Source organism: Schistosoma haematobium, chromosome 1 (genome assembly GCF_000699445.3).
Source record: "Schistosoma haematobium chromosome 1, whole genome shotgun sequence".
Lineage (NCBI taxonomy): Eukaryota > Metazoa > Platyhelminthes > Trematoda > Strigeidida > Schistosomatidae > Schistosoma > Schistosoma haematobium.
Window position 1 is genome coordinate 51,919,454 of NC_067196.1, and position 16,736 is coordinate 51,936,189.

Below are 16,736 nucleotides of genomic sequence, written 5' to 3' on the forward strand. Positions count from 1 at the left end.
TTTTAAGCGAGATATCAAACTGTACACAAATTTTTACTGTTTATGATCAAATAATATGTAAAATATTTTTGAATATTCCCAGAGGGATATCAAATATTCTTAATCTACATTCAAGAGTACGAATAATGATTGTATTGGAGTAGGTTCACAACCAATACTTCCTTTATTTACAATTAGTAGAATTATAACCTAAATATGACTCAATAAACACAATGAATAGCTACTCACTCTTCGTTTTTCTTTTTATTCTGCCACTAGGATTTTAAGAATGAGCTTAATTATCAATAACTTTCTCATTAGTAAAACGTGAAACTTCACGACGAAAGTTAACCCTTTAAAATACATTTTGATCAGCTACTATTCATAAATATAAGGTTACTAAACTTAAGTTAGTTCTGTCTGGATATTTACAATGATGCGAAACTTTTAGCCACCTTTCACTTTCGGTCCATTCATGGAATATCGTATTTGATGGTTATGTAAGCAATATAAATGAATATGATCACATTTCATCATATTAGATCACAGATTTTCTCCAATACGTAAGGACACCTACTGTAATGATAAAAGTAGCTGCTTCTATCAAGTTAGCTCCTGCTTTAAACTAGCGAAATCTTATGTTTTTGTTACACACTAGATTTCCAAAAAATCATTACGGAAATATGTAGGGATTGTGATTGGTTACTGAATATGTTAGAAGTTTGATACTGACTCAGACAAAATTACCTCGTTAACAAAATGTAAACGAAAATGAAATTTACTTTGTTGTTAACCGACTCAACAGCTGGCTAATTGAAGCTGTAATCCAGGATATTACCGAACGGCGTGGCTACAAGTAGAGTATGCTACGTCGCCAATGATAATCTAGACATTTTAGAGTTACATTAGTTCTATAACTTTAAACTTGGGGACAGTCCATTGGATGCTACATTCAATTTCATTACAGTCAGAAACACGGGTATTACACACAAACTGTTGCTCATGGTAATGTCCATAATTATGAACCTGGTATCGCCTAAAGGAGTTGTCGTTGACTAATATGGGCAAGAAATCTTCGAAATTGGAGTGAATGGAGAGAAATAGGTCTACTACAAAAATCGACTTCGCAGAAGATTCTTCGAAGACGATTCATAAGAATCACACTGATCCTCCACCGACATCCTCCTGGATATCATGAAATTCGTACCATTTCTTCTATTTGAACTGCTCATTTACAAAAGAGTATACAAAAATTCAAGAAAATAGTTGATTTATCAATACTATTCTATTTATTTATGGAAATCTTTTATGAGTGAAGCAGTAATGGATATGGCAGGTTGCTGGGAGAAAAAGTGAAATTATTAAGAATGAAACTGAACAAAAAGTATAAAAATAACTATAAATTGATGCTTTCTTCCAGTTGAATATACTTCTTTCGGTTTATAGTTACTAAAGAGAAAATGAAATAGAAAAATAAGCTAGATAGAATATAAACTCATCAATCTAAATATGGTCTCCAAACATTTTGTTCTTCCTTAGTTTGATGAACCTCTTCATGATAATGATTAGTCTGTTTCTGTTTTTTAAAAGATAAATCAATTATTTGTTCATAAGCTTCAGTTTCCACTGGTTGATTTGTATCACAATAGTTTCGTTTAGATATTCGTTGTGACATTTGTAATAACTGTTTTGATTGTGTACAATTTATTGATTGTATATCTTCAACATCTTCAATACCACTGTCTAGAGACTGTGAATATGATGTAGTAACTACTGATTTAATATTTTTATTATTATCTGTTGAAGTTTTCAGTGTTTTCATTGAAATTAAAGGAGTTGAATGAAGTTTTGCATTGAAATACTGAAATGAATTATGGTTAGTCAATTGCGATGAAATATCATTAGGAATGGAAGTATTTAATGAATTACATTGTTTGTTCATATCATAATCATTAGAATTATCATTCGAATATATTTTCAAAGGATGATTATATGGAATATAATTGCTTAAATGAAATTTCTCGTTACTGTTATTATTCTCATCATTACTGATATTGTGTTTATTTTTTGATCCACTAGAATGATTTGTGATTAATTTATCGTAAAACTTATCACGAAGTTGATGTACACGTTCAAGTATATCTGAAGAAAACGAAAGGAAAACTATATGGAATATTACTCAAATAAACTTTTTTATTACATAACTGATTCATAGTAAAGTTAATTCATTCTTAAAATGCATTACATTTTGTGTCTAAATATGTCGATTGTGTTGGCACTTGTCATAAGTCATCTCCAGTAATTTAAAGTGTTATGGCCTTTGAAAAGCTACATCAATCTTTCTTTTCTATATAAAATCCTTCTTTTTAATATAGGGCACTCACATAACAACTCTTTAATTGGTCTTTTTGATAGGTCAGGTAAAAATGAACCTACAATCGGAAAACTTCATTTGCGTTTTTTTGCCAGTTAGTAGCTATTCGATACGTAACTCATAGTAATACCATATTGGTTGAACGTCTTTCAAATGATTAGCTATCGGCTTACTATTATTTGTGATATTTTAGCGTAGGTCAATGAGTACATTTTTGTACTCAACGTTTTTCTTCAACCGATCATTGGTCAATAGGCAAATAACTATTTTACAGAACAATTGATCTATCATAAGAAAGATATTTATAAAGATTGCTACCATTTTATTTCAGATATTTAAATCTCCAAAACATAAACACGTTTTTTACCACACACTTGTAGCCAAATCAAGTCTGAATATTGAGATTTTGATCATTATGTAGTGTATACTTTATACAGTCTACATAAAATTATTTCAGAATGCCTTAATCTAAGTTAATTCGAGAATCTTAATTTGAGCCTATTTTTATTTTCCATTCAACAACGACCTTTATTTTTCATTTTGATCAAAATGAAAGGTGAATATAGAACATAATTGGCGCCATTTCAAGTAAGGTCAATATCTCTGTATACCATACACATTATTTGATTAGTTATCAATACTTAACATATAAGAAAGTACTTAGATAAAGTTAAGCCATTGTCACACTTATTACACCGTTCTCCAACATAGAAAAAACTTCTTCCAATTTTCGTATCTTTTAATTGATGTGTAAAACAAGTTTACGCGGATTATAACTATCATGAATTACAAAGGAATATAGCCAGACGGAATGAAAAAAAGATCCAATGTTGTTTGTGGTTTGAAAAATATTCAGATTTTTATTAGTATTTCTTTATTTCTGTCTCGCCATCATACACATATGCACACATATATTAAGGTCTCTCTGTTTGACAAACCAACTGTTTTCAACTGCCTGATGAAAACAGACGTCTGGGAAATTGATATCTAATCAGTGAAACTGGACTTTATGAAGTACCCCCCCCTCTGCGTATACATACATTCATAAACCCAAGGTTAAGAATTAGATGGATCCATGCTCTTATATATAATTTTATCATTGTTCAATGAACTCTTCAAATGCCCTAGAGTAATGTTCATTTCAAACAAATGTCTAATACAACATGTTTCAACAATCATTTATAATATTAATAGTTGATCAATAATACACACGCATAAATAGTGTTATTGACATGATAACAGTAAAATCATCGGAAGTATATAAATCTTAATAAACTTATCAGTGTAATTAAAACTGCTATAAAATTGGATAAATTCCGTCGTTTTTTTCTAATGAAAAATAAAACTCATATTGTATATACAAAATTAAGCACAAATGTTTGCTCAATCAAACAATATAAAGGGATGGAATGATATTTATACTCTTTCCTTGGGTAGTTTCATTTCATTTCACTCATTTTAGTAATACTATTAAAGTTTGTACTTTATCTAAAATTAGTAGACAGTTGGGATAAAACACTAGTTGATTTGTTTTATATATTGAAATAATGTTGATAGAATATAACGATAATAAGTGAGAATTAATTGATTGAAATCTATTCACTTAGGGAAACAAATAATTAATCCCGATCGAAGCTGCTACCTTGACGCGGTGGTCGGGCTTGCCTATCGTGATGACCCAACCGAGCTATATTGGCTGGAACATATGTTCCTGCAGGTTCTACCATGCCAGGCAGGTCGATTGGTGAACGGTAAGACTAAAAGCAGCAACTCAAGGTCTGAGGGCGAAGTCGTACTGCTGACTGTAGAGGGGTGTGACAGCAGTAAGGTGTTTCCTTCAGACAACTAGCATCTGCAGCGATGCTGCCTTCCCACAAGGAGGGGTGGGGTTAGAAAAGGTCGACCCTAAAAATGCCACACCTCACCTTACCTCATGGATTTCCGTCTCCGGCGGTAAGGCCCTTTGAAGAACGGAGCTAACACGTCAAAAACCTTCCACAAAAAGGCCGTGCGCGACCGGCCTCAAGCAGTTGTCCCTTGGGCTCTGCGGTCACGCTCCCAGGTCGTCAAGACCAACACTAATCCAATTTCCTTTTCAGGTTCCTCAAGAAATACCCTTCCACGGTGTGGGCAGCCGGGAAGTGATATCAGCCCTCATACCCGTGACAGCACAAGAGACCAAGGTGGTCACATTCAAATCTTTCCTACACCTTCTAATACCTCTCTTATCTCCCCGACTAACCCTCCCCACGTCTCTTTATCACCTCGCACCGCTAGGGCAAACGATTCGAGTACGTGGAACGCCATTCCTGGTCTCCTGAAACCACGCTCTAAACTACACGTAGGAGCTTTTAACGTGCGAACACTTTGCCAAATAGGACAGCAGGCTTCCTTAGCTAAAACTTTAGAATCTCGCGCCATCGATGTGTGCTGCGTCTCCGAAACGCGCACACAGGATCCAAGTAGCGTCATTCATTTGACCTCACCATACCAAAATAAAGAACCGACTCGATTTACGCTTCGTGTATCTGGAAGCCCTGATTCTGCTTCCCGTGGCCTCGCCGGCGTAGGTATAGCATTGAGTCCTAGGGCAGAACTAGCTCTCTTAGAGTGGATCCCAGTAGACAGTCGTTTGCGCGCTGTCCGACTGAACGGAACAGTAAGAATCCGGAAAGATAGGGACACTCGTCGTTGCCTCTTCGTCGTCTCTGCCTATTCTCCCACTGACTGCAGCTCAGATGATGTAAAAGATGAATTTTACAGAAAGCTTTCCGACCTTCTCCGAAAAGCTAAGCGCTCGGGTGTAGTAATAGTGGCCGGTGACTTTAATGCTCAAGTAGGTAAACTAAGCGATAGGGAAAGACACCTAGGTGGATCTTATGGTGTCGTGGCTCAAAGAACAGATAATGGCGACCGTCTGTTGCAGCTATGCTCAGATAACCGCCTGTTCCTTGCAAATACTAACTTTAAGCATAAGGAAAAACATCTTTTAACATGGAGACCCCTAATTCGTCCCAACGTTGGACCCAAATAGATCACATCGCTATCAGCCACCGATGGAGGGGCTCGATAGAAGACTGTCGCTCATTCTGGAGCACATGCCTAGATTCAGATCATGCTCTAGTGCGAGCGCGTATTTGCTTGCGTCTTACTGGACGTAGGAAAGACGCTGCAAGGAAACCTCTTAGGGGCCTACTTAATGATAGTCAAGCTAAGAGTATATTTCAGGAACAACTAGGAAAACAGTTAGGCAGCCATGTATGTGATGCCCACCCCGAGGCAGCATGGAATGATATCCGAAAAGCTGTGGAAACAGCAGTGATATCTGCTAGTAAGGTAAACCAGAAGGTTAGGGAGCAACACTGGATCTCAGCAGCATCTATCTCACTGATAGATGCTCGGAAACTCATTCCACCTGGCTCTGAACATAATGAAGAGCGGAGTCAGCTTAAGCGCAAGCTGACAAGAAGCCTACGCAATGATCGCGAACAGTGGTGGGTGGCGAAAGCAAGAGAGATGGAAAAGGCAGCGGCAATAGGTAATAGCAGACAATTGTTCAGACTTGTTAAGGAAACCGGAATTAGGAACCCGACCGTTAGCGAAACAATCTCAGAGAAAGATGGACATATTATTCATTCTCAATCCAGGAGATTGGATCGATGGGCAGAACACTTTAGGGATCAGTTCAACTGGCCTTCAGCCACACTTCGGTTTCCCACGATCTCTAGTCAACCTGAATGGCAAGTTAATGTAGGTCCTCCGTCCCTTTACGAAGTTGAAAAAGCCATAGGAAATCTGAAGCGAGGGAGAGCAGCAGGCCCTGACAGGTTTACTCCTGAGATTTTTAAGGATGGTGGTCCAGTATTAGCAATGAGATTAACCGAGGTCTTAGGTAGGATTTGGGAACTGGACGTAATCCCATCTGACTGGTCTCAATCACTGATTGTGCCAGTCTATAAGAAAGGACAAAAGTCCTCTTGTGACAATCACAGAGGAATCAGTTTGACTAATATAGTGTCTAAAATATTAGCTTCAATAATACTTCGACGCCTAACTAAAGCTCGTGAAGAGCAGACTAGAGAAAATCAGGCTGGTTTTCGACCTGGACGTGGTTGTATAGACCAGATATTCACACTACGTCAGGTTCTAGAACACAGACACACATTCAGACGCCCCACAATGGTAGTATTTCTCGACCTTAAGGCGGCATTCGACTCTGTTGATCGTGAGGTTCTATGGCAGTGTTTGTCACTGAAAGGAGTACCAAAGAAGTACATTAACCTTATAAAGGCTCTCTACTCGAACACAACTGGTAGAGTGAGAGCTTATGGCGAACTGTCATCAGAATTGATTACCTCAAGTGGTGTTCGTCAGGGCTGTCCACTCTCCCCATTCTTGTTCAACTTTGTGGTCGACGTACTTTTAGAGATAACACTCTCCTCATCTAAATTTCCAGGGGTTGAACTTCTACCAGGAGATTCACTTGTTGACTTGGAATATGCAGATGACATAGTTTTATTTGGTGAAGACGCTGGCAAAATGCAGAGTCTTCTGACCACTCTAAGCAACAGTGCAAGCATGTTCGGGATGCGATTCTCTCCCTCGAAATGCAAAATGTTGCTTCAGGATTGGGTTATATCGACACCCGAACTAACGATAGGGAGTGAAGTAGTTGAGTGTGTCGACCGCTTCACTTATCGTGGAAGTCTCATCAGCCCTTGTGGTCTGGTGTGTGACGAAATCTCAGCACGGATACAGAAGGCTCGACTAGCTTTTGCCAGCTTGCGTCATCTGTGGCGTAGGCGAGATATCCGTCTATCAGCCAAAGGACGTGTTTACTGCGCAGCAGTTCGTCCCGTCCTACTTTATGGCAGTGAAACATGGCCGGTAAGAGTAGAGGATATTCGTAGGTTACTAGTATTCGATCATAGGTGTCTTCGAAACATTGCTCGTATATCATGGGACCATCGAGTAAGTAACACAGTTGTTAGGAAACGGGTACTAGGTAAGGATGGCAAATCAATTGATGAAATAGTGAAACTTGATCAGTTGAGATGGCTGGGACACGTGTTACGTATGCCCAACCACCGACTGCCTCGACGTGCGATGTTCAGTGGTATAGGAGTAGGTTGGAAGAAAGCTAGGGGCGGCCAAACCAAAACATGGCACAAGTCCATGAAGTCACTGACAAGTGGACTGAGTCATGTTGGTAGGTGTAGACTACCTGGTTGGGGACCGCGAGATGATAGCAACCGATGGTTAGAGACCCTGATTGACATGGCTCAAAATCGTTTGCAATGGCGCAGGTGCATCCACTCTCTGTGTTCTCCCAAATTCTAATCTTCTGAATTCTTCATGTCCCTTTTTTTCCTCTTTCCAAATTTATTTCACTGGATTATACTCTTTAAATTACATCTCCAAACCCTAATCTTCCCGATTACTGCTTATACTCTTATTACGTCTACCACTATGGGATTTGAATCGACAACTGTATCTCTGTGCTAATGTGGCGTGGCATCTCGAACTGATGTACGTACGTACGAAGTTCTACGTTGTTACTGACTGACTGACTGACAAATAATTAATTAGTATCAGTTTAGGGGTTTTGAAGATTGTTAAGTTTTTGATTGAAATCATGAGTCATTTGAAGGTAGACTACCATGGAAAACCTGGAATCACTGGACGGCCGTGACCAGTGTCTACCTCAGTACAATGGAAGATGGTCGCGCAATTTCGTGGATTGGTTGAGGTTAGACATTAACACCGTTGGATGCCGGCTCAGTGGCCTAGTTGGTTAAGCGCCTGGCGCGAGGATGACAGGTCCTGGGTTCAAGTCTCGCGGAGTGCGGGATCGTGGATGCGCACTGCTGGGGAGTCCCGTACAAGGACGAAAAAGCCGTCCAGTGCTTCAAGGTTTTCCATGGTGGTCTAGCTTCAATTTACTCATGATTTCAATCAAAAAATTAATTAGTACTTGTTAAATGATAAAAGATTTCACTAAAGAAATGAATAAACACTAATTGATCGAACAATTTAAATGATTAACCTTTATCTTTTGATGAAAAGAGCAATGCATTATGAGAACAAAGACAATTATTCATCAAAATAGTTAGTTTCACAAATTGATGTCATATACTTTTGAAATGATCTATTGAAAGGAATCTTTTAATAAATTTTAAAGTAATGTCATTTTTTTACTTTTAATACAATAATAATCTGAAATCTCAATGTTGACATAGTGATCAGTTATTGTGTATTAGAATATACAGATTTTGGTTAAGATAATGAATTTGTTACTTAACAACTAATTGTGAATTATGAGTTGTAGATAATATCATTTATGTCAATAAAGAATTGTGAAGTTTTTATTATGATGACCATTAAAACATAAAGAATTTTAATTAGATCTAACCAATAAATATCTTTAGAATAATTCATAAAACTAACAGAATCACTTAAAGCTACATGATCAATCTATTCAAATTTGTTGATAAAGTTCCATTAACTTTAAATAAACAAAAAACACAACACATTTCTATCAATTTAATCTTGGTCTCTTCTCAGACTGTTGTTCAGTATTATTGTGAATGATCAAGAAACAGAGTGAATTGATTAAGACTGATAGTTTTCAAGTTGTTAGACAGTTGATTTACATATAGTTTAGTCTAATTTTGAATGGCTCATTGTTAATGATTTAAATCGTCTGCGTTTTAACTGAAACAGTTTATTTTATAGTCAATGAATTGAGCAAAGATAATTCCTTTTTCTATTTCAACAACAAAACGAATAATTGAATTCAATCAAAGACAAGTTAATCAGCTACTTTAACAAAATAAAAATTTAAACAACTTTTATAGATCAGTATATATATTGCTAAAGAAACATTGCAATTCATACCTGGTTGTTCGTTGACGATAGCCACAACATTTTTAAAGACACTGTGACAAACATTCAGAATATCGGTTTTTTCAATTTTATGATATTCTGTTGGCTAATAGTTTGAAGAAATAGAAACAATAATACAATAATGATTTAATATGAATTAACCTGGTAAATAATCAATCATATCCATTTAAATCAAGTTCCAATATAACGATAACAATAATAAATATATGTAACTACTATTTTCATCGAGAAAATAGTGTGTTTAGAATTCGATAACAAAGATGTTGACTATAAGCAAAGATGGATAGTGGCTAGCGGTTGAATCCAGGATGCGCGTTCCATCCTATTTTGGACTTGTCAGTTGGATGTACCTGCATCTCAGAGTTGATGTTCGCTCTAGGACTCGAACCTAGCACAGTTCGCGTTATCCACTTAGCAGTCCTAAACATCAATAGGAAGTTTCAAGTAAATAATACCGATTGGATTTAAACGTATTGACTACTATTTAGTAAATGTTTAAATCTCTTGCTGAGAAATCTTAACCTGACATTAAGCAACTGTCTAACTTCCTCATAGTTACTTAAATGTTTTCCAACTATTGTCAATTTTTTTAATGAAAAATATATTCAAACCAAATAAATCTTTGAAAAAAAATATTCAAGTAGATATTGAAAATATTTCCATAAGTATATATGTTAATAATTGACTTGGATTGAAACAAGTTAATGATTGTAATCTTGACCGGCCATATGGATTCAACAAAGTGGGGCTCAATATTCAAAGAATATATAATTAAGTCCAATTTACTAATGAGAATATGTATGAGATAATAATTTCATGATATTCCGAAAGGGGTTTAGCGGATATTATAGTAATTTAACAGTTGAAATCATGAGTCAATTCAAACTAGACCACCATCGAAAACCTGAAAGCACTGGACAACCGTTTCACCCCATTATGGAAATCCTCAAAAGTGAGCATACACGATTCCGACTCGCGAGATTCAAACCCAGAACCTATCGGTCTCGCATATGAACAATTGACCTCTAGACCACGGAGTTGACCGGCATCCAACGGGGTTAATATCTAACTTCAACCAGCCCATGAAATTGATCGACATATCCATCATTGTCTTCAGTGAGTTACTATCTCATAACAGACTTGGTTGAACTCCACTGGTCACTGCTTCTCACTAGAACTCCAAGAAATAACATCTTCCAAAATAATTGTTTAGTATTAAACTTTAGAAATATACCAGATAAAATACTCAATGAACATTTTAAAATGAAAGCTTTTCTGTTTGTTAAAAAGAAAAAAATTAAGAAACGAATTTAATGTACAATGGTTCTAAGTACATACACTTTAAAAAAAAATAAAAAGTTTGACTGTAACAGCTACACTTTTCTACTTTGAAAAATGATGTTGATGTGTAAACATCAGGATACACTTGACTTTCACAATGAATCATTCATGTAACATCAAATACTTACAATTTCTTTCAGATTATAATCTGTATTGGTTGTTGATGGATTTGTGGTTGTTAAATGCTGAATTGTTACAAAAATAATAGATGCTACTTAAAAAGATCTCACTTGTAATGAATTCTAATATATAGATAAGTAGTATATTCGTTAAAATGTACAAATTGATAGTTAGGTTTTTGTGGATATTGAGAATTGGATACTAGATATTACTAGTTACCATTTAAATTAATGATCTAGATACTACGATTATTGTTATTATTTATTAAAATTCATGAATGACATATGAGACACTAACTTAGTGTCTCAATATAACTTGGATAATTATTATAGATAAACATCAGTAAAAAAAATGATGTATTTCCATATTATTGATCAGGTTATATATTCAACTTATGGTAACAACAATATTTTCACTAAAACTGATGCGTTAATCAATCTGTACATGTTTATTTATTTAATCAAGTTTTATAGTCAAACCTAGGTCATTTATACTGTATGTAAAATGTTTATTAGATATGATCAAACAAGTGCTCAATTTATACAGGATTATCATAAGGAGTGATTATAATAATAGGTCATCTAGACCATTCAGTATACTTTATATGGTTTTTAATTTATCTGCTATATATATATAGACAGATTAACCTCAAATTTAACTCATAAATCAATTAAAAATAAAAGGCATGAGGTCAGTTACATCGTCTTGTTATATTTGTTATAATGAAAATTAATACCTCCAATTACGCTCCTATAAAGTCTGAATTAAACATGTTCGTGAATGTAAAAATATCCCTCCCGGTATTAAATATATGACATTTATGTTTCGTTAAAAATATATCGATTCCTTAATAAATAGACTCGACTTTGATGATATATCTTAAATTATTTACAGTATATGAAGTAAAGTATATTACTGTTCATATTTGTAGTCAATAAAAACGAGCAGTTAAAAATTACCCGATGAATACTTAAGCCATTTACTATCAAACGATTATTTACTTTCCTTGTTTTAAAGAAAAAAAATTTTTTTTCTAATACCTTTGTTTATTTAACCTCACTGTCACCATGTATAACAGAAGTTTATTATCAGTATTATTACCACCCTGTAAAAATAAGTATACATATTTGCGATTGTACAGCTTTGAAAATGAATTCGCCAAAAAGAGAACTCTTCGCTGAACTAATCTTTCTTTCTTACTTAATGTCATAATGGGTGTATTCCGTTTATTAAAAAATTAGATTAACTAAAGATTCATGTTTTCTACATTAAACATACAGAATACTTTTCTTCACGAAGCTGTGCCAAAATCAGATTACATAATTTTAAATAAAATAGTCAATAGATCAGCTCTATGTGATTTTAATTATGGATTTGTATTTAAATATCACGATTTAAGGATATACATTTCTTGTTTGGTTGGTAAATATAACAGTCGATGAAAAGTCGTCTGATAAATGGCAAAAATTTATCAAAGTATTTGACTATTTGACTATAGATAGATAGATAGATAGATAGATAGATAGATAGATAGATAGATAGATAGATAGATAGATAGATAGATAGATAGATAGATAGATAGATAGATAGATAGATAGATAGATAGATAGATAGATAGATATAGATATGGATATAGATCTTGATATAGATCTTGATATAGATATAGATAGATATATAACCATAACACGTAAGTAATTTATTCTTTTTCAGCTCATACGAAACCAGTGATGTGAAACGCTTACACTTTTTCCAATATTTCGAACTCCATAACCACGGTAACACTAAAATGCTTATTCCTCATAGCAAATAATTTTATTAGATTACAGCAAAATTCAATGATGGAGAATTTCGTATAAAATAGTTGTAATTATAGATATATTAATATAATTTTTCTTAATACCATTGACTTTACTAGTAAGAATAGAATTCGAAATATATAACACTGGTTAGATATTCATACACATATTTCGATGATTAAATTGCATATTCACTTAAAGATATACATTGTTAGCACTAGTGATGTGTATTGAATATATATTATGGATACCCTTAGTGATAAGACTAATCACTTAAATATGGAATATATGGGATGTAGTTATCAGTGGAATTCTGGACATGTGTTTCATCCTATTTTGAAATCGTCAGCTTGATGTATTTGAGTTCCAGAGTTGATGTTCACTCCTGGACTGGAATCCAGTGTAGTTCACTTAAAACACCGTCTCATCATCCATGTACTTAAGTGCTGATAATACTTATGAATTCATGACAATATCAAGACAATTCGTATAGGATGCTCGTATCTCAAAGTAGATTGATCAGTTGCAGGTCTAAATATCAATAGGAAGGTTCAAACAACCAATACAAAATGAATATAAAATTGTGTTTTTCTTTAATTCAATTTCAAAGAATGACGTGATGTATTTTCTTCAACTCTCATTCAACAGGTCATTTAAATACAGATGAATATCAATCTTAGTAAGTTCATGATTGGAAGTAGTCAACAGTAAACCTCGACTACCTTCAACCACCATCTTATCTTAACATAGTGTACGCAATGTCGAGTCATCTAGACTAATGGCCACATTGCAATTTGATCGATAGGATATGATCTGTACTAAGAAGGACCTGACATACATGAAATTGATTACCATCCAGTGGTCAATCAATTATAAATCAATTTTAGTTCATAGCACAAATAAGAATTTTCATTACCCTATTTATTTTAGACTAATAAACCTAAAAAATCTAGACTATAAAATATTAAATGAACTGAGTAAAATACTCAAAATAAATTTAAAAAATTCTCATTATTTAAATAAAAAATTAGAATAAAAAAAACGACAACTAATAACTTACATCTTTACCAATTAAATTCATAGCTAAATTATGTAATGCATTCATTTTATCTGAGATACATGCACGTCTACGACGTTCCAGATTTTGTTTTTTCAACTAAAAAACAGATAAACAATATTAATGATAAAATTCTATTTTTGAAATTAATGTTTGATTTATAAAAGTCAGTCAGTTATGGATACAGTGATGATGAGTGCTGTTAGAGTTACGACGGCGGTTATCATTACCCGGTTGCCCAAACAGTGAAAGGGTTCTTCTGGAGGTACCTGTAAAGGAATTAGGGTTAGAAGTGGTCTTAGTGACCTGAAAGGGTGACCACAATGCCCAAGGTACAACTGTTTGAGGTCAATGGTAGTTATGATTTTATAAGTAAAAATTACTTAATTAGTTTATGTATCGTTTTGTAATGTACTAATTACATTATTGTATAAGATATTCATTTACAATTAATCTGTTTGTACTTAGTAGTCATCTTTTGATTCAATTCTCCTGTATTATTTTAGATTGAAACGATCTGTTAAGAAAGCATAAATTAATAGTAATAGTGATATAAGTTTAATAGTTGAGTTCATGTTTCAATTGAAGCTAGACCAGTATGAAAAGCCTGAAAGCACTGGACGGTCATTTCATCACACTATGAGACTCCTCAGTATTCAGCATCCACGATCCTGCACGCGGGATTCGAACACATTGCCTATCGACCTCGCGCGCGAGCACTCAACCTCTAGACCACTGAGACGACCAGCATCCGATGATACTAATATCTAACTCCAACGGCCGTCCACTGCTTCCAGGTTTTCCATGATGGTCCAGATTCAATTGACTCATGAATTCAGCTACTGAATTACTATAATATCCACAAAAACCTCTTCTGATAATAAATTTAACACTAAACCTAACCAAGTGGTTAGAAGAGGTTAATTATCATAATAATTTTACACAGTGATACATATTATATGTTTTCAACAAAAAAAACTAATATTCGTGGAAAAATAGAAATTAACTCAAATATCATGAATAGATTTTTTTTTGAAAATTCATCCAGTCATGAATTCACTCTTAAATCTGATCATTTAAAAAGATCCAGTCAATGATTTTGACAGATTCATCCTTAAATTTATTTCCCATCCCTAAAGCTCTAGCTTTAATCTAAAGAGTTATTAAGAAATAAATGAGTGTGCTGTTTATTCTGGGACAAATATCTGTCGATTTTCAAGTGTTATCCGATTCTCAATAGTTTTTTTAGACTGATGTTTAGTTTATAATAAAAATCAGTTTCGAATCATCGAGTTATCAAAAGTCAATTACTCAAGAGGGGAAGAATGTCTAAACTATCAATAATTACTACATCATAATCAATAGATAGGATAGTGTATTCTGATATTATATATTTAAACCTTATTAATTCAAGATTACTATATTCATGTCATTTTGATTACTTATATTACTACCTTTCGTAATTTAACTAATAATGTATTCTATAATCCTGCCACCTTACAGACCATCAGAGTTTTTTCATCCTAATCCATTCAATATAAATATTTCTTATATAAAAGAGACTGAAATTTAGTTAAGGTGTAAATACATTTCTATAAAATAAATGTCACTAATGTATACATAAATGTATCACCTACTCGTCTTGTTTGATCTCGATATTCCAGAGGTATTGTAGACTGTCGACCGTATTTTTTTGCTTTACATTTATCATTTACACTATGTGTTGATATTTGGCTAGGAGACAACATTGTTGTCTGACAATCATTCATATTCATTATGTGTTGAAAATAGTGAATAAGTAATATATATATAACTGCATTGTCCGTGTGAATCAACCCCGTGTCCAATTTAATATCCAATCAGAATAGACACGAGTGGATTCCTCTAAACGTGTAAATATGGTTTAATATGTTCACTTCTATTTTCATACCCTTTCATCAGTCTTAATTTTCTTTCCCAAAATCTCCAGCCAATAAGAAACCAATATCATAAATTTTATTTCAGGTGTACTCATTCCGTATACCTTTTTATTAATAAAAATAGTGAAGTATAATACCGAAGATAATAATCAGTGTCATTAGGTTAAAGTAAGTTCATATTTTGATGGTTTATATTTATTGATAAATATGCTTGTAAGCAAAAACATAAACAAAATAAAAGAGACTTTTTCAAAATTTGTTACATAACCAGCGAATATGACCAACTATGGATCACGAAAGAATTAAAATGACAAAAAAATACTCCATAATTAGACTCACTTTTGTTGATCCGAATTTGAATAGATACATTGAAGAATTTGTTACATTTACATTTTTTATTTTTTTATTTTGATGTGTTTTAGCTGACAAAATGCTGGAACGGTTATGTGGTATGACTGGGGAGAAACTGTTACTTGTTACAACTGAAGCTGTGGCTCGATTCCAGGGAGAAGATAAGAGTATAGATGAAGATTTATTTGTGCTCCGACCACTATTTACCAAGTACATGAAAATATAATCTGTTATATATGGTCAGTAGTTACATTTGAATATATTGAACAAAGCAAAAGCTGATATAAATTAATTAATAACTAAATCCATGTTTACAATTTACAACGTCAAAAGAATTTATTTCATTAATTAGCAATATAATAAATTACTGAGTTACACATTTGCTTCATCCTGACAATAAATAGAGTATTTCGTTGGGAATAAATTAAAGTTTAAAAATAGCTTAGTATATATAACATATGCTCACTAGAGCCTGGCATAAAGAGGTATTTCCTGGAGTTCTGGGGAGAATCAGTGACCAGTGGAGTCGAACCAAGTCTGTTATGAGATAGTAACTCACTGAAGACAATGATGGATATGTCGATCAATTTCATGGGCTGGTTGAAGTTAGATATTAACCCCGTTGGATGCCGGTCAACTCCGTGGTCTAGAGGTCAATTGTTCATATGCGAGACCGATAGGTTCTGGGTTTGAATCTCGCGAGTCGGAATCGTGTATGCTCACTTTTGAGGATTTCCATAATGGGGTGAAACGGTTGTCCAGTGCTTTCAGGTTTTCGATGGTGGTCTAGTTTGAATTGACTCATGATATCAACTATTAAAGTATAAATATTTTACAAATATGTCGAGAGAGTGTTCTTCACTGAAATTCAATGGTATTTTAAGAAACGAATT

General features: G+C 34.0%; 1 protein-coding gene across 1 annotated transcript; it reads right to left on the reverse strand.

Moving 5' to 3' along the window:
• Window positions 1–1,231: 1,231 nt before the first annotated feature.
• Window positions 1,232–15,851, reverse strand: MS3_00001548 (uncharacterized protein). The gene is made up of 5 exons (XM_051209017.1): window positions 15,832–15,851; window positions 15,211–15,596; window positions 13,577–13,672; window positions 9,251–9,344; window positions 1,232–2,121 (listed from the first exon to the last, which is right to left on the reverse strand). The coding sequence occupies exons 2-5, from the start codon at window positions 15,346–15,348 to the stop codon at window positions 1,478–1,480; spliced, it is 972 nt and encodes a 323-aa protein (XP_051074435.1). The 5' UTR covers window positions 15,349–15,596; window positions 15,832–15,851; the 3' UTR covers window positions 1,232–1,477.
• Window positions 15,852–16,736: the final 885 nt, after the last annotated feature.

Excerpts from the sequence above, each read along its gene's own strand:
- MS3_00001548 (XM_051209017.1), bottom strand. The coding sequence starts at position 15,348 with ATGAATATGAATGATTGTCAGACAACAATGTTGTCTCCTAGCCAAATA. Across the intron at positions 9,345-13,576 it reads TGAATTTAATTGGTAAAGAT|CCAACAGAATATCATAAAAT; the intron begins GTAAGTTATTAG and ends TCAAACTATTAG. Across the intron at positions 2,122-9,250 it reads TATCGTCAACGAACAACCAG|ATATACTTGAACGTGTACAT; the intron begins GTATGAATTGCA and ends CGTTTTCTTCAG.